Source organism: Corvus kubaryi, unplaced genomic scaffold, assembly GCF_017639235.1.
Source record: "Corvus kubaryi isolate FWS band 111438036 unplaced genomic scaffold, C.kubaryi_AGA036_p1.0 37308, whole genome shotgun sequence".
NCBI classification, from domain to species: domain Eukaryota; kingdom Metazoa; phylum Chordata; class Aves; order Passeriformes; family Corvidae; genus Corvus; species Corvus kubaryi.
This window is the reverse complement of record NW_024581096.1, coordinates 2,245,407-2,263,694: the sequence shown is the minus strand read 5'-3', so window position 1 is coordinate 2,263,694 and position 18,288 is coordinate 2,245,407. Positions and strand designations below refer to the sequence as shown.

The 18,288-nt window shown below is 37.4% G+C and overlaps 1 protein-coding gene across 2 annotated transcripts in view; it reads left to right on the top strand.

Moving 5' to 3' along the window:
* The window catches only part of NLN (neurolysin), a 38,068-nt gene that overhangs the window by 17,925 nt on the left and 1,855 nt on the right, over window positions 1–18,288 (top strand). For both annotated transcript variants that reach the window (XM_042028234.1, XM_042028233.1), the window contains exons 4-12: window positions 118–225; window positions 2,477–2,579; window positions 3,282–3,442; window positions 4,587–4,722; window positions 6,830–7,196; window positions 8,578–8,779; window positions 13,240–13,426; window positions 14,575–14,703; window positions 15,179–15,315. In XM_042028234.1, coding sequence (XP_041884168.1) covers window positions 118–225; window positions 2,477–2,579; window positions 3,282–3,442; window positions 4,587–4,722; window positions 6,830–7,196; window positions 8,578–8,779; window positions 13,240–13,426; window positions 14,575–14,703; window positions 15,179–15,315 — 1,530 coding nt within the window. The remainder of the gene's footprint in view (window positions 1–117; window positions 226–2,476; window positions 2,580–3,281; window positions 3,443–4,586; window positions 4,723–6,829; window positions 7,197–8,577; window positions 8,780–13,239; window positions 13,427–14,574; window positions 14,704–15,178; window positions 15,316–18,288) is intronic.

The following is an 18,288-nucleotide window of genomic DNA, read 5'->3' as shown; positions in this document are numbered from 1 at the left end:
TGTTTCCTTTTTTAATGTGACAGTGTTCTAAAGAACAGCTCTGTTCAAACCCTTCTAATGCTTGGTATGTTTCTTACAATGTGTTATAAATTCAATTATTCTATACTGTCATTTCAGCAAACCTGTGATCTTGAAAATGTAAAGCCTGAAACAAAGCGATATCTAGAGAAATCTGTTCAAGTGGGGAGAAGAAATGGACTCCATCTTCCTAAAGAAGTGCAGAAAGTAAATATGGACTATTTGTTTATAAAGCAAAGGTTACAAACTGTTGAAGGGATAAATTTATGGTTGGTTAGCTGTACTAAGCATATATTTGAACTTCATGCTTTTGGACCTGCTGAATTACTGCTCTCAACTGTTCTTACTTCCAGATCCATCCTTTAAAAACCTTCAATTTGAAGGTTTTTAAACTAATCTGATAAGACACCTATGGTACACAGTGGATAGAGGTGGTATGCATCACCTCATAACCTTGAGAGTAAAAGAAGCCTAGCTGAAAAAGTTTTGTTATATATTATGATTATAGAGAATGCCTAAATTAGATTTCTGGGGAAGAGACCTCTCAAAAAATGTTACTAGTGAGCCTGCACTTTTATTCAAAAGTATGTATAAACTGTTGCAAAAACACAGCTAGTTTCAGTTAACTGATGTTGTTAAATCTACCCAAGATTTTAGCCTTTAGCCTGAAAAAAAAATCACAGTAGGTTAAAGGAGAAAACAAGCTGCTCTGAGAATTTTTCTTCGTTAAGGGAGAACTGACTTAGAAAGCAATTTTCACTTCAGGAAAACAGGAAGTAAAATTGTCAGCATCTGAGATGCTGTGGCATCACACCCTTAAGAGGAAGGGAGCAGCCAAGATTCATATAGGTGCTTATGGTTGAAACGAACAACAAAATCAGAGGGTCTGCAAAAAACTTTTATTAGTAAATTATGTACTTGGTGTGGGAATTGGTACATTAGTCCCTGACCTAGTATAAGCACATGGGAGTGGGTTTTGGATAAAAGGGTGTGAATCTTTTTGGATAAAAAGAGTGAAAGGGAAAAGACATATAAATGAATTAAAGAGGGGAAGAGAGAAAGAAGAAAGGGAGAAAGAGAGATCAGCATTCATGCCTCCAGCATCAATCCAGCTGACTAGGTGTCCAGAGTCCTGGAGGTGCTGCCTGGGCTTGGGTGGGGATACTGTTTTATAGACAAGCTTTCCTTGCCCTGGAGAAAAGTTTTGCATGTTCTGCGTAAATTAGTCATCATGCACAGTCTGTTGTTTAGACTCTTCTAGAAATGGGTCAGAGGGCTGTGGGGGCCTTTGGTGGTCTTATTCCCCCTCTCTACATTCCAGGCCTGTTGCTCCACCTCATTCCTGTGTTTGTGCTGTACTGAGTTGTGCTTATCTCCAGGAGGTAGATCAAGGACGTTTGTCCCAGAAAAGTGCTGTCCTACCTCCTTATGGCCCCTGGTCCAGTCACATCTTGTTCTTTCTCACAGCGTGTTACTGCCAACAGTCCTTGGCTGTTGTTACCTGCAGTCCTTGGTTGGTGCCACAGCTATCCTGCTGTTGGTGTTTGAGACAAACACATTAGCCTCTTATCTTCTGGGATTCTGCAGATGCCAACATAGTTATCCTCAAATTCTGAGTGATATTTCTGACTTTATTGTGACCTTTATTTCTGACTGTTGAATAGACTTAATCCTTTGTAGAAAACAATCATTCTTCATCCACATCCTTCAGCTAGTGAGAACAGTTTGATGTGCATTTTCATAGCTTAGGAGTTACTGATGCCTCTAAAGGTATTTTGAAATTCCTTGGGAGACAATAGTTGAATTATATTTAGGTTAAAAATTGGCTAATGGTAGTCTTTGCCAAGTTTTATATTTGGTGTGCATTCTGTTACTGAGAACTACTATGTTTACGTGTTACTGTCAAGTTCAAATAGAAACTTGCCATGAGATATATTAGAAAATGTTTCAGAAATGTGAATATCAGGGTTTTAAAAAAGGTTTTGGAACGGCCTTGTGTTGTGAGAGCAGCCTCTTCTTTCTGTACAATTCCAAAGCGGTGTTTTTGAGTAGGTTACATGTTTTTTTACTCCCTTCATTCTCATTGATTTTAGTGGATATTTTTACACTTAAAATTGTAATTTAGCTTTTCAAATAAAAGAAAATAATTGAATGTTAGCACATGAAACTATTTAGTGAATGCGTTCAATCTGTTCAGTCCCCTCTAATCTGAGTTTAAAATGTTCAAGTGACAGCCCTTTGCAACAATATTGCTCTGGACCAAAAGAAACATAAAAGGAAGACTGACAGGTTGTGAAGTATGATGCTACCTGCAGTGTGTTATTTGCTCAGTCCTGGTATTTACTGTTGGTTAGTAGAGAGCCTATCTGAAAAAAATGAAATGTTACTCATGTGGAGGATAAAAATTGCCAACTTTGATGTTTGTTTTTCCACTAAGTTCAGTTTATACCTGATACAGGAAATAAAGACAATGAAGAAAAAATTGAATGAGCTGTGTATAGACTTTAACAAAAACTTGAATGAGGAAAACACATTTCTTGTATTTTCTAAGGAAGAACTTGGTGAGTAGGATGCTTTCTGTTTCTGTTTTTTCAACCTTCCAGTTTTATTGGAGTAACTGACTTTTGCCCCATGAGTGATGGTTAGATCAAGTGAAATTCTGACTGTTTCACAGTCTTTTCTGTTTCCTTTTTAGTCCTTCTCCAGAACCAATTTCGGGTTATCTTTTGCAGGTGTTCATGATGTCTTCATGTATTTGTGCTTCCTGAGCTGTTTGCCTTGCATCAAGTTAGCATGTTGGTCCTACTTTCTTTAGCATAACTTTATTCTGTACCTTTTTTCAGTTATCATCAAGCAATCCCCTGTGTAATTACTGGAAAAGCTTTTTTAGTCCTGCAGTAAAGTTTAACTAATTCAGTAATTTAAACCAAGCTAGGGAAATCATGTGACAGAGAATTTGGGGATTCATTATCTGAAGGGCATCACATAAAATGTGCTCTAATAACAGAGATTTATAGATGTAATTTAGTTTTTATCTGGTAGTCATACATGTATTTCTCTTTTGCTCTCAGGTGTTTCCAAATTTTGTTTTGCTTGGTGGAATTTGTAAAAGTTTTAGCAAATTGTTGTAAAAAGGGAGGTGTATTTCTGTGGAGATGTCTGATGTCAAAGTGGACTGCAGGAAAACAAATGCAGCAGTCTCACAAAAACAGGGGGGAGTAGATAATTTTGGTAAACATTGTTTATTAAATTGTATTCTATAGATGGCCTTCCTGATGACTTTATTAACAGTTTAGAGAAGACTGAGAAAGACAAATATAAAGTTACTTTAAAATATCCCCACTATTTTCCTATTATGAAGAAGTGCTGCATTTCAGAAACCAGGAGAAAAATGGAATCTGCCTTTAACTCGAGATGCAAAGAGGTATGTTGTGTATTGACTGTTCTACAGTGCTGTGACAGAGTTGCAAAAGGGAGGTAAACATTCAAATGTTATATTTGAGTTTTGCATGTTGTAGAGTATTTTGGAATCAAAACTTATCAGTGTGATTTTTGACAGTGCCTTGCTCCAATTTGTTATGATGTCCTGAGACCTTAGAAATTGATGATCTGCCTCTGTGTATGTGTAATTGTATGTATCTTAATATTCAAGGGGTTCTGTTAATACAAGTGGGATTTCAGTCTTTTGTGAAGTTTCCCTACAGTGTTCTGCAGATGCTTACTGACACTTTCCTCACAGAAAAGGATGTCTGATTGTGGCTTCTGTATATACGCACAACTAGACAGGTACAAAATAAAAAAAGCATTGAAAGGATAGAGGATATGTCATTCAGACAATTGTACCAGCCATGCATTAGAGAACAATAGTAGAGTTGAGCTTTTGTGCTTGAAATGCTTGGAAATGTGATGAGTACAAGATAAGATAAAATGGCACCAGGTACTGAACACTTTGCAAGTCAACACACATAAAGAGATTTAATGATAAAACTGTGTGACAATCTTCAAATCTAGTGTTTGATTTTTTTTTTCCCCTGACAAATCTCACTTTTCCAGAACTAGAGATTTACACAATTACATTTTCAGCTTCTCGAGGATTCCTAAACACATTTAGGTGAAGGTTTGGGGTTTTCTGTTTCAGATCTTTCTCTGACTGCTGTTGTCAGAGTGGCAAAAGAGGGAAATTTGCAAACAAACTTTGGCGCAATAGATTAGCAATCTGTCTTCACCACTTACAAGCAATTAAGCCTGCTCTCAGCAATTTCCTTATTATCTTTCACATGTAAGTGATTGATAAAGGGAATAAACTTTTCACAACCTAAAAGAAAATGCTGTATATTTTGATTAATTTAAAAAGGTAAGTTATAATAAGGAGCTACCTGCAGTCAAATGCTGAGAAAAAAACTGTTCCAAGAATCTAGCTAAACTTAGGTTATTTTATTTTTTAACCTTTAAGTGTTTAATTTGAAATGTTTTCTGTTTCATAGGATTACAGATATTACTGAGATAATTGTTTTGATAAAATGTGTTTTCTGGTTTCATTTTACAAATTTGCCTGCTTTCTTTTTTAGGAGAACACAAAAATTCTGCAGCAATTGCTCCCACTAAGGGCAAAAGTAGCAGAGCTTCTTGGTTATAATACACATGCCAACTTTGTCCTGGAAGTAAACACTGCGAAGAGCACAGATAACGTAACAACCTTCTTAGGTTTGTTCATATTTATAAGTAATACTTGTATATTTAATGTAGTAACATGTCTCTTCAGCCAAGATGAATTTAAATACATAACTAGGTCATAGTGTCCATGAGGTTTAGCTGGAAAAGGAACTCTGATGTCTCTGTTCTGGCATATATATATTTTAGAGCAAAGGTGTACTAATGCAGTTGTTCCAAATCAGGAAGCACAAGGTAAATTCTGAGAAAAACTGCTTTGTGAAAGCCAGTATAAGCAAGTGGTTAAGTCTTTCTCTGCCCCAAAATGCAGTTACCCTAATTTAGAACCAGAGTAACATGTGCAGCTTAAGCAATTTTATCAGTTCAAGAGGCTGCATCAGAATTGCAGCTTTTTGTTCCCAATTTCTTGTGCATCTGTAGCCTTGGTGTCTTCTTCTGATACAGTATAATGAAATGCATTAAGTATAATGAAAGATTACTGTATGTGATGATGCAATTTCCATGAGCTGAATAAAAAAATTATTTCTGGAGTGATGGATTAAATCTGGAATTCAAAATCCCTGAAATGGAATTTGATCTGAAAACAGAGGTATCTTGAAAATTTTAAACATAGTAGTTTATGAATTAATTTAGAGTCATCTTATTCATGTCAGCGGACTCTTGGACATGGAGTTAACCTCTACTTTCTGAAATTATGTAGCTCCACAGAATAGTATGTGTTCCTTTATTACTGTGTCCTAACACCACTCAGGACATGTATGATGTGTCATACAAATAACCCACCTAAATAAATTAATGCAAAAATAAGGTATGTTTATTGGTAGTGGATTTTTGTGTTTATGCTTCAGTAAAAGGTTCAAATGCCCCTCTTTCTGAACGTATAATTCTGTTGCATTTCTCTTGAAATGCTCCTTCATGAGATCAGATCCATATTTGGCAATAATAATTATCAGTATACTTGAAAATTACCTAATACTTTTGATTTATTATTAAATGTTAGATATTTTAAGTGTACTTGAAGTATTTTAGACTTTCTTACTCCATTATATTTTTGTAATACTGTGGGTTTTTTGTTTATTTTGAAGCTGACACACATAATTTAGCATTGACTTTAACAGCTTGAGATCAGATACTTTTCATAAATATCATGCTTCGTGGTAATTCTCACAGAGGGAGAACGTACTTTAGATTAATTGTCACTCTTAATTTAGTTCTTTTGATATATCCTCAGCTACAAGCATGACAGTATATTTTGCTCTACTTTGTTCCTATCTATTAATGTTTTAAATCAAATGTGCATAAGGTGATCTTACGTCTAGGAAGAAGAGCATTCTCTCCTGTGATATATTCTGAATTTAGCACAGTACAAGCTGCAAACAGTATTTAAATCATGTAAATGCATTTAACGCCTTACAGCCTTCCTAGAAACAGGAGTGGCAATTCCTAAATTTTACACTCTAGGTATCAACAATGAACATTAATGTGAATTCTTAATGAAGAAAAAAGTTTCTGATAAACCAGAAATAGTTACAAGAGAAAAAGTACAGTATGTTTCAGTAAGCCTAAATATTTTAATTCAATATGTCTGCTTCATGAAGGCTATGATGCCTTCTTGTCCAAGAAAAGTATATTGGAAAAATTTTGAATCATAATATCCAAGGGCTAGTCTGGAAGCCAGCCATCCTACAGGCAAGAATTCTTGAGTCTCTTGGTTTTTTTTGGAGGACTTTAGCTAGAAGTATTGAATTCTGTGTTGTACTTCCTTCCACTAACTAATAGTAGTTGTAGTCTGGCTGTTGCTGAAGAAATGTATGAGGAATACTGAGATTACATGAGGTAAAATTAAAGGATTCAAGTGTAAGTGTCTAGTGTTACTTTTTATTTATGATGTCTTGGAAAAAGTCTTAATTTACCAAAACCCTTCACACCACTCCTAGACCTACATGGAATACTGTATCATTTACAGCATGCCTGCAACTAAGACTTCTTAGGACAAGAAAACAGATGTTCCTTGGTGTTGGTCAATGAATGGAAAACATCCAGTTCTGGAGTATGTGCTTGAAGTGTTGAGTGTATTTCATAGGAATACACATTATAGTAAGGAACATGAAAGTTGACTCCAAGGCAATCTTTCTTTCAGATGATTTGAGTAAAAAGCTAAAGCCATTGGTTGAGGAAGAAACACGATTCATTCTAGATCTGAAGAAAAAGGAATGTAAAGAAAGAAACTTTGATTATGATGGAAGAATCAATGCATGGGATCTTCATTATTATATGAACAAAACTGAAGAGCTGAAGTACTCCATAGATCAAGAAAAACTGAAGGAATACTTCCCAATTGAGGCTGTTACAGAAGGCTTACTGAATATTTACCAGAAGCTGCTGGGGCTTGAATTTGAGCAAATAGAAGGTGCTCATGTCTGGCACGGTAGTGTTACTCTTTATACAGTCAAGGATAAATCAACAGGAGAAATGCTAGGGCAGTTCTATTTGGATCTTTACCCCAGGTAACTATGACTTAGTGTTTTGCTTACATGTTTAAAATGGAATTTGTCTTAATAGGTTGCTGCTTGTTTGGTTAAAATTAAATGCATTTGGAAGTAAATATTTGTTCCACTGACAAGATTATTAGTGTGTTTCATTAAGTTGTCCTCTGGACTGTGTTCAGATATTTTTCTGCTTTTTTTTTTTAAGTACTTCCGTATTTCTTGCTTATATTCATTTTATGAAGCATTGCTACTTCACTCATATTTTTGGTAGTACTGCTCTCTAGTCAATTGTCCATAATATTTTGCATCTACACGCTTTTCTTCCTAACCTACTACAGCGTTTTAAGTTTCATTTCTGCTGAACTGTTACTCCAGCTTGCTCAGATCAATTCTATTTCTGTCTGCCAAGAGTTCCTAGTTTCTCCCAGTTCCTCTTTACTCTTGATGTGTATTTTCTACCCTGTTGTCCAGACTGCTGAATCAAATAGATCAATACGAAAAATTGATTCCTGTTGAGCACACATTCAGATTTACTTCCTTGTTGATCTCTGTAGCTCTCCATCTCTCTTTGTAGCTGTTTACAGCATCATCTGTGTTTTGTCAAAGATTAGGAGACTGGACTGGTTTCACAGGATTTATTCTAAGCTAGTCCTTTTTGGCTATTTGTTGCTGGCTTTTTGTTTGCTTCGGTGTAGGGTTTTTTACATTAGTATTTAGCGTTTTATAAATTTGCTGATATTCTTTTTTAATATAAGTTGATTGAAGGTTTTCTGGCCTAAGAAAATTAGGTTACTCAATATATGTAGTAGTACAGAAATTGTTCTTTTTACTCTATCTATCCATACAATATCTAACATAACTATCTCCTTCATCTGTTCACCTGCTTCCACCTTTATATGTATCAGTTGAATTGCTGAAGGTATGTGTTAGTAAGACTTCTCTGACTTAATCTGAGTAGTTAATGGAATAGTTTAGGGCAAAAATGTCAAAATAATTTTCCTTTAAACTCTTGTATCACAGTGAAAATGCAGTGTACTGTATTCTTTTGTCTCCTGCAGTAAAAAAAAAAAATTGCAACAGAGAACAGAACCTAGTCCTTCCTGTTGCAGTAGCAGTTTAAAACAATTGACATTGAAATACATATACTTTCAGCATTTCAGTAAAAAACAGATTCTTGTAAATGCTGCTGGGAATCTTGAACTTGTGATTTCAGTATGAGAGTAGAAGGGCCTTTTTTTCCCCTTATGCTCTTAACTTACTGAGTCTTAGAAGTCATGAAAAGATGTACATTTTTTGTGTAGAGACACTGACTGACTGTCCCTGTTCTTGAATAGGCTTTGCCATTCTGGTGAGCAGGGCTGTGGTTTGAAGGTAGTGTCCGATATATTTTCTTATACAGAGAGGGGAAGTATGGGCATGCAGCCTGCTTTGGTCTACAACCTGGCTGTCTCCTCTCCGATGGCAGCAGATTGATGTCTGTAGCTGCTCTGGTAACCAACTTCACAAAGCCAGCATCGGATCGGCCATCGCTGCTGCGGCATGATGAAGTAAAGACTTACTTCCATGAATTTGGTCATGTAATGCATCAGATATGTGCACAGGTTAGTGATGTTTCTATTCCAGTGTAAGACTTATTTCTTTCTCCGCTGTCTCAAAGCAAGGTATAGGTCTGTTTTGGTGGTTTCTAATTTTAGTAAAGCGCATATGCAGAGTTCTGGTTATTTTTTAAAGCATCAGGTTGTTTTTTGTTTTAATATTGATTTAAAACTGAAGCAATAAATACATCTTCTTATGAAAAACATTTTTGTAGGAACATGTACTTTTGCATTTGCATCATGCAGGAGTCTATTCGCTCATCACAGGTAAGGTGAAGAAGATGCTCAGTCATGGCTTTGTTCAGAGGGCTTTTTATTACTTCTTGTTTCATACTAGGTATTAGAAACAAAAACAGGTTGCTGTGCCTAGGAATGAAAATAATTTCTGAGGCTAGATGACCTCCAGCATTTTGGCATTTAGTACATTGAGACCTATCCGTCTTCACACCACAAGCATAAAACAGGTCTTGCCTGAGCTATTTTGTTTTCTCCTATCTAACAGGTTAGGTTTATTGCAGTGACCAGAAAGAACTGAAGGTAGTTTCAGATTTTCCATCAGGATACTAATAAAGTTGTAAAATTGCTGTTTTCATTTTTACTTACATGTAAAATTGATACTGCCAAATGATAAATTTATTATTAGCCTAATGAAAATTTTATATTTCAGAAAGACATGAGTGTCAGTATTCACACACCAAAAAATTCACATAGTTATCTACAAATTCAGATTTTGTGTAGCACTTCCTTTATCTTCTGTATAAGTAAATACAAAATAATAAAATCAAGGAAGAAATGACCCACATTAGATTTTTTGACCATGATCCTAGAGACTGGGACTGCAGAATAAAGAAACAACATAATCACAGAAATCCATATATTAAATACAGAGTTAATAAGTAGGTAGACTTGCTTAGATATTTTTTAATCATCTTAAAGGTAAAAATATAGTTATTATTTATCATCTTCACCCTGTAATAGGTGTTTCTGATATCAAAAATTGAAGAATAAAACCTAGATAATATAGAAGCTGTATATAAATGAAGCACAATTGGCATTGTTATAAAATGGTACAAAACTGACTGCAACATTTGGACAACCAGTGAGGATGTGCCTGGGTGTTTTGGAGCCCCTTCAGGGCAGCTGAAGCCAGCAATTCAGATGCATATGTACTTCAGTTGCTATGGAATTGCACACAGATCAGAGAGGCCTGCTTTCCAGTTGTTTCTTGCACTGCTCTGGTGTTTTCTGTCTGCCCAGCTGCCATGCTGACTTCTTCTGTATTGTATGTAAATAGTTATTTGCATGTGTGCAAACTCACTAGTCCCACATAAGAACATCCTGTCCTCTGGAATTTGTGTGTACAAAGCACTGTCTTGTTTCATATGATGACTTGTTTAAGCATGTTAAGACTTGACAATTAAATGCTATGCAAGGATGAGACTGGGAGGGAATTTGTGAGCTGCTGGTAAAGGTCTGATTAAGTAATGTACTGGAAAAGTGAGATATACTGTTGGAGAGTGAGATCAGGGCAGGGAGGGAATTTGTTTAAGTTGTTCAGGAAGGAGAGCTCTTGAAGTAACTTCAAACCAAATTGTCTTGATGTTGTTTGTTAGTGTGGTGCACTTGGATGTGGGTAAATGAAGGTATCTGAAGGTCACTTGCTTTTTGCTCTAGCCACTTCTATCACCATTTCTTCCCTGAAGCTGATGCTTCCTAGCTGTTCTTCAGAGCTGCTATTCAGCAAGGATAGTAAGAAGGGCCAGCCTGTTACAACTGTGGATTTGGGCAGCCTGCAAGAATAAACAAAAACCAAAGTTTTACTCCTTTTGCGTTGTTCTTCTGAAGACATGAGAGGAAGACACATGCGTGTTGACACAGATGTCAGTTCAAGGTTATGTCCTGTATTATACCTGCTTTTTTTGGTAACCCTGCAAGAAAGTAAGTTCAAAAGTGTGTAATCCTGTGAGCATCTATTTTCCACTGGAGGGTGGACTGTAAGAATATCAACATCTCATAGAGAGGACAACAGAGAATTCTTTTTCTTTTAGCACATAAATGTTTTGTTAGTATGTTGATGAGAAGGAAAAGAAAATAAAATTGACCTGGCAAGAGGAGGAGGACTTACTACATGACAAGGGTGGAGTGATGATAGGAAGGCTCTACAGAGGGATCTGAGCAGACCAGTTGCATAAGGTTCAACAAGGCCCAGTGCTGGCTCCTGCCCTTGGGTCACAACAACCCCAGGCAGCTCCACAGGCTGGGGCAGAGTGGCTGGAAAGGGCCCAGTGGAAAAGGACCTGGGAATGCTGGTCAGCAGCAGCTGAACATGAGCCAGGGTGTGCCCAGGTGGCCAAGAGGGCAAATGGCATCCTGGCCTGGATCAACAGTGGTGTGGCCAGCAGGACCAGGGCAGGGACTGTGCCCCTGTACTGGGCACTGGTGAGGTCACACCTCGAGTGCTGTGTTCAGTTCTGGGCCCTCAGTTCAGAAAGGACATTGAGGTGCTGGAGCGAGTCCAGAGAAAGGGAACAGAGGTGGGAAGGGATCTGGAGGACAAGTCCTGTGAGGAGCAGCTGAGGGAGCTGGGGGTGTTTATCCTGGAGAAAAGGAGGCTCAGGGGGGACTTTATCGCTCTTTACAACTGCCTGAAAGGAAGCTGTAGCCAGATGGAGGCCAGCTTCTTCTCCCAGGCAATCAATGACAGGAAATGGCTTAAGTTGCACCTGGGGAGGTTTAGATTGGATATTAGTCAAAATTTTTTTCACTGAAAGAGTTGTAAAGCTTTGAAATCATCTACCCAGGGAAATGGTGGAGTCAGCAGCCCTGGGAGCATTCAAAAACTGTGTGGATATGGTACTTGAGGACATAGGTTAATAGCTTAATTGTAGGAACCCAGAGTGCAGAGAATATTTCTCTGCCTGTTTTTAAGGGTTCTTACCCCCCTGAACAACACTGTTTCAACTGCCAACCTTGGAAAAAATTACCAACGATCAGACAAGAACTAGAAAATACAATGGTGTGAATCAGGTGATAGACTACTATGTAAGATTGCCACAGGGTAAGAAATTTTAGAGGTTTTGGGCTTCTCTTTGTAGTAAATAGATAAGAGTAAAAAATATCAAAATGGAGGATTGTTGTTGTTCTCTAAACCTTCTTCTCCTTCTTCTACTACTCCATGTTCTGCAGTAAAAGTAGTTTGGAATGATTGGATAGAAAATTCCGCAGTTCCTAGTTGTGTTACTGAATAATTGGTAGGAAAGTGAAAATAATGTACGTTTTTTGTAACCATTGGTTAAATTATCTTTAAAAGGCCGTGTAAATCTTGATAATTTGACTTCTCTCCTGCTTTCTGTGCTCTATGCTGTACCTGGGTCACGCTAGTGGCTCTGTTCCTCTGATAAGACTTAATAAACAACTATCTGGCGGCATTGAAACTCCAGGAAAAGTCTCCATTTATCTTTGAAACTCCTTGCAAGGACTTTTAGAAAATTCTCTCCCATCACGAGGGATTTGATTTATGGCATGGTTCAGTGACTTAATGGTGAATGTGGTTGTGATGCTGGGTTGGTGGTTGTACTTGATAATCTTAAAAGTATTTTCTGACCTTTGTGATGCTATGATTCTATGAGACCAAATAATTTCTGTGTATTTGAACAACATTTGAACAATTTCAGAGGTGACTTCTTAGAAATATTTGGATTTGGAGTATATTTTAGTGAGGATTCTTAACTGTACAAACTTTTCTTCAAAATTAATATTGGCGGAGCTTTTAAAGCATGAAGTTATTGCCGATACTAAAATAAAGTTCTAATGTGCTTGGCTTTCAGAAAAAAGATACTTTTATCAAAGTGTCAGATTTGAAACTTTTAATGAATAAGGTTGCTAGGATTTATTTATTTAAGTCCATCTATTACTGGCTAAAAAAATTGTGCTGTATGTTAACCACATATATTACAAATGATGACAAATAGGGCAAAGCTTAATAGAATAAGTTTGTTAAGTAAAGTCTATGTATCAGGTGTGGTAGACTGCAATGCAATAAACTTTTTAAGTGCATAGTTAGAGTTTATTATTTTACTTTGGTGTAATACAACAAAAATCTATAATAATTTCCAAATTATATCATTGTCACAAGATAGCATAAAAACATTTGTATTGCTGTCATAACCTAAAAGGTAAAAATCAATAATACTAAAAAAATGGAAGTACTGTTCTACACCAGTAGATAATGTAGTATTTAACTACTGAGTAGTCTACTTTATTCCTTTATAATAGTGTTATGTCTGGTTTTTTTCCTCCTTTCTTTAAATTTCATTTTTAAATTATTGCTATTATTATTATTGGTCTGTTCAAATTATTCCTTTTGCTGTGATTTAAACTGAAATGTTGAAATCGGAAGTGTTATATTCTGCTAAAAATCTTGGCTTCTATTTTAGCTTTATTCAATGGCTTCTTTTTTCTTCTAGACTGATTTTGCGAGGTTTAGTGGAACTAATGTGGAAACAGACTTTGTAGAGGTACCTTCACAAATGTTTGAGAATTGGGTGTGGGAAAAAGAGCCACTACAACAAATGTCAAGACATTATAAAGATGCAACCCATGTTGGAGACACACTCCTTGAGAAACTTGCTGCCTCTAGACTTGCTAACACAGGTATCTCTCTGCCTTTTTTCCCCACAGTATATGTATAAAAGTATATAGTTTTAAAAACTGACAAACGTAACAAGCCTATTAAATTTCTTCTGTGTGTACACTTACCACTGTCTTTCTGGGTTTATTTGCATGGGTACCCCCACTAATAAAGGCTATGATGACAGAACTCTTTGCAGAAACAGTAGCAGCTCTGATTTTCCAGGCCACCTACATGACTAAAATACCTTTCCTCTCCATGTAAATTTTTTTGCCTACCAGCTTTGCTCGTTTAAAATTGGTGGTGTTTCTGGGGGGTGGAGGAGGGTAGTCTGTTGTGGTCTGGTGTGGTTTTTGTGGGGTTCTTTATCTTATTTATACTCCAGAATAGGCACTCTGCTTGAATACAGTGTATCTATATGTATCGTCTACATTTGATTTGCATGAGACACTTGACAGATATGAAAGTTATTTGCAAATTTACTGAGCAGACGTAACATATCCCAGACAGGACTGTTGTAGACCTTCTACGTATCTCCATTAACACTGTAATCTCACGTCATTACCTATCATGTCATTATTATTCTATCACTCCCACCTCTTTATTCTTATAATCAGAGCTTCCTATTTATGGTACAAATTCATCATTAAGCTACTCCTGCTTATTTCATACTGCTTTCCTATCCTGAACAAGAAGTCTTTGTGCTTGTGGTTTGTACAGACTCCAGCTGCATAAGAATTTTGTCTGAGTAAAGGTTCATATCTTGTAGCCCCTTAAAAAAAGCTTACAGCAGCTGCAGCAGCAGTTCTTGGTGTAAACTTCTTCGAAGTGTCTTAGAGTAGATAACTGAGTAGGCCCTGAATAAAATGGTATATGGTAAATGAAGATAGCTGAAAACATTTTAAATACTAAAATTTGCTTTTAAAATATCTGCTTTATTTTAGTTTTGATCTATGAGGAAAGTAATATTCAAAAAGACGGAGCTTAGCATGATAATTCCTTTATTAAAGCTATGCCTCTCAACTCTTTGTAGGCGGAGTAAATCAGATGGAAGTGATGTAACTCCAGAGTTCTAATAATTTAGTATGCATGTTGAGATCTTTGAAGGAAAGATGCAAATAAAACTCCAGCTATTTTGATGCTGGTTAATTAAATGTTTTTACCCAATTAGGCCTTCTAACCCTCCGTCAGATTGTTTTGAGCAAAGTTGACCAGGCACTGCATACAAAGCTGTCTGTTGACCCATCAGATGAATATGCAAAATACTGTATGGAGATTCTAGGAATTCCTGCCACCCCAGGTATGTCAGTATAAAGCTTTTGTACAGCATGTCCAGATGGTTCGATTTAACATGCTTTTCTTTCTCAATAATGCTTGGCATACAAAAAACTGAGTTGTTTGTGGAATAATCTACTTTATGAAGCTGAAATAATTATTTTGAAACTTAGGATGATCTTAATGATCTCTTCTGAAGGAAGATTAAGGTAAATATAAAACCTAGCCTTTTGCAGGATATATTTTAGAGTGATATGACATGAATTCCACTTTAGATGTTCTGTCACATCTGTGTTGGATGTACAAGTAGCCTAAAATGGCAAATTGAATTTCCTTTGTTTTCAACAGAGTATGTTCAATACTTTGAGACATACTCAGACCCTTTATGTTAAAAGTTTCAAAGTAGTTGATATAAATTCCTTATTAATTTATTGTTGAACTGCTGTATACATCAACGAAATAACGGATTTCAGTAACTTGATGTTAATCTGCTTTTCAAGGAACAAACATGCCGGCTACTTTTGGACATTTGGCAGGTGGTTATGATGGTCAATATTACGGATACCTGTGGAGTGAAGTGTTTTCCATGGATATCTTTTATAGCTGCTTTAAGCAAGAAGGAATAATGAATCCAAAGGTAGGTGATGAATACTTTTTGATAAACACTTCTGTTGCACTTTGTCTCTGAAACTACATTTACTACCATCGTGATCCGTAAGTATAATGTCTCAAGTACTACTTCTGTACCTGTCAAGTTCAGATCAACAACAAAAAAAGGTGTAAAGGTAACTTTAAGAAAATCATCTTAAAATTTCCAAGAGCACTTGGATTTTAATACAGTGTCTTGGTATGAAAGACAGGTGTCTGCCAAGGAAGGCAGGACCCTCCCTTGGAATGGAAGAAAAAAAATTGCAACCCCCTTCCCTCCGAATTATTATAATTTTGAAATCAAGGGGCTTTCAGGCAAAGATATGAGGAACAGGAATAACAGTTCTTTACTATTATATATCTATATGTGTATAACAAGGCAAACGAACAACAATAACTCTGGCAGTAACAGCAAACAATCACAAACCCAGTGCCAGCCTTCTCGGCTGTCAGGCCCTTTCCCCTCGGGTGCAGTTCCGCTCGCAGCCGGCAGGGGCGCTGGCGGCTCCCGGTGAGCAGGGCAGGTGCGATGGTTCCCCCGCGGCTGCAGGGGGCGCTCCGGAGCGAGCTCGGGGAGCACGCGGCACCGGTGCCCTGGGATCCCGGGAAGGGATGGGACAAAGGCTGCACAAACCCCTGGGCAGCCGATCCCGGTGTCCGGCCGGACCCTCGGGAACAGCAGGCTGGAATGGCAGGGACAAGCACAAATCCTGGGTGGCAGACAAGATGTATCCAAACTCAGGAGCTGTGGTGGGAACCCCCCGGAGGTCTGGGCAGGCAGGGTACAGTGGGGCTACTGAGTAGCAAAGGCTCGAAGCAACGACGGGGACAGGGTGGCCACAGCCCGGCTCTCAGGGGGCAGGGAAAAACGGACTTGGGAATTCCGGGGTCTCTCCGGTAGGAGGAAGGCAGCCGAAGAAGCAGCCTCTCTCTCTGTCCAAACTCTGGGAACTGACTGCCCACAAACCCAAGTGAAAAAGAGTAGTCAGATGCACCCCACCGCTGTGGCCAGGTCTTTTGTTTTTCCTAAGCACCCAGTAATTGATCCTCCTGGCAACATGTATGGGGAAAATTCCTTTAAGAGAAAAAGAAAGCTGGAGGATAACTAAAACCCCAACATACAGTTATTAAATCATCATATATTTAATACTGTAGTACTTTTAAGATACTGTGTTGCCTTGTCTAATGCCTTCTGCTGTAATTTTAGACTGACAAAACATTCCTCCGTTGCAAAAGCAGATGCATATTCATTATGCTGTGAAACCTGTATGATAGTAGTGATCTGTTTCTTTTACATTTCCATTACATTTTAGGTATGTCAACTCTGTGGTCCTTTTATGTAGTTACTATTTAGAAAATTGAATTTATTTTGAGCTTTCTGCCACAACATAGAATAATGTGAAAATTGTTTCGTCTTCAGTTTAAATCCCAAGTCCCTTTTGAAGTCCAAATCATTAAGAGGTTCTAGATTTACTGGGTCTTTTTTCCCTAGAGTAATTCTCCAGCCTCTTCTGCCTCCAGCAGAAAAAAAGGTTAAATAGTAATGTGGTTAGTAGTCCTGCCAATTCTGGCAACGTTTTTCAGAGATTATAGGATTATAGTATTAGTTGAGGTGCTGCAGATGAGATAGATGAGTTCTATCATAGTAAAGACCTTTTGGTTTTCCTGATCCTCTTAACTCTGTTCTTGATTCAGCTGCCAGCAGTAGTTCTTCCTTTCGATAGAAGTATAAGAGAGAAATAAAGGAGAGAGTAGAAAATGCATGACTGTCCTTTTCCTCACCTGGAATTTGCCTTCTTTCCTCCCTGTACTTACTACAGCAACCAGAACTTCTAGAACTGTCCATCCCTCTAGAGGATGGAGATAGTAAACACCTCTCTGGACAAAGAGAGGAGTCCAAAGAATACATGTGGTAGGACTGTGAAACTAAGGCAGTGGTTAGGCCAACAACACCCAAAAGGGGTTTTATGGAGAAAGCAGCCAACTTCACAATTTGAGAGAAGAAGTGACATAGGGTTTGGAGGTTAAGATTAATCGTGAAGGGATAGGGATTCATTACAGGTACATATGAGAATAAGCATACCTGCTTTTTCACTGGGAATCTCATCACTCATAAATAAGAGCAGTAGAGAAGAAGTGTCAAGTAAAATGAGTAAATAAAATAACTTTTAATGAAATGTTGTTCACGGATCTTAAAAATGGTATTTCAGGAGGGGTGAGACATGCTCTTTTGTAACTTTGGGGAAGATGTTTAATGATGCTGGTGCCAAAACTGGGGAACTTCGTGTCAGGTTTTTGTTCTGACATGCCCACATCCCTCCAGTGCCATCACACTTTTGTTCTGTCAGTTTTACTCTTTTTTCTCAAAACTCTATTTTGAGTGACTGTATGGTCAAAACCCTAAGCTATAGTTTGGCAGAATTGGTCTGTTACCTTTACTTCTCCTGAGGGATGCCTTGTATTCTAATTTTTTGTGAGAATTTTTGTTTTCTTTGCCTGTGTATGGGAGGCTTTGAAAAGAAATTAATTATGGTAAAAGTGAATATTTTTGTGGAACAGCTGGAAGACAACTAATGCCTCTTTTATTGTGAGGCCTGTTATCCAGGCCAAGAAATGAAGAAGAAAAGTGATTATTTATGTGTGTCACTCACTCTCTGGCGTATGTGCACACAAACACTTTGTGTGAATGCTGATATAATTTCAGGGGTAGCTGTGGAGATTTTTTCCCCTCCCTCTTCAATGCTATCTTTTCAAATTAGTTCTTTTTTAACCCAAATAATTGTGATAGCATCCCACAGGATGGGACAAACCATTTTTTATAAATGAATACTAGATAGCAGTATGTTTTTTGTAGTTACTCGTACTTCATTATATCTAGACTTAGACTAGTCTTCAGAACAGCAGAAAAGGGAAATGGTTAAGGTATTATGACTAGGGCTTATAGAAATTTGGCTTACTTTTT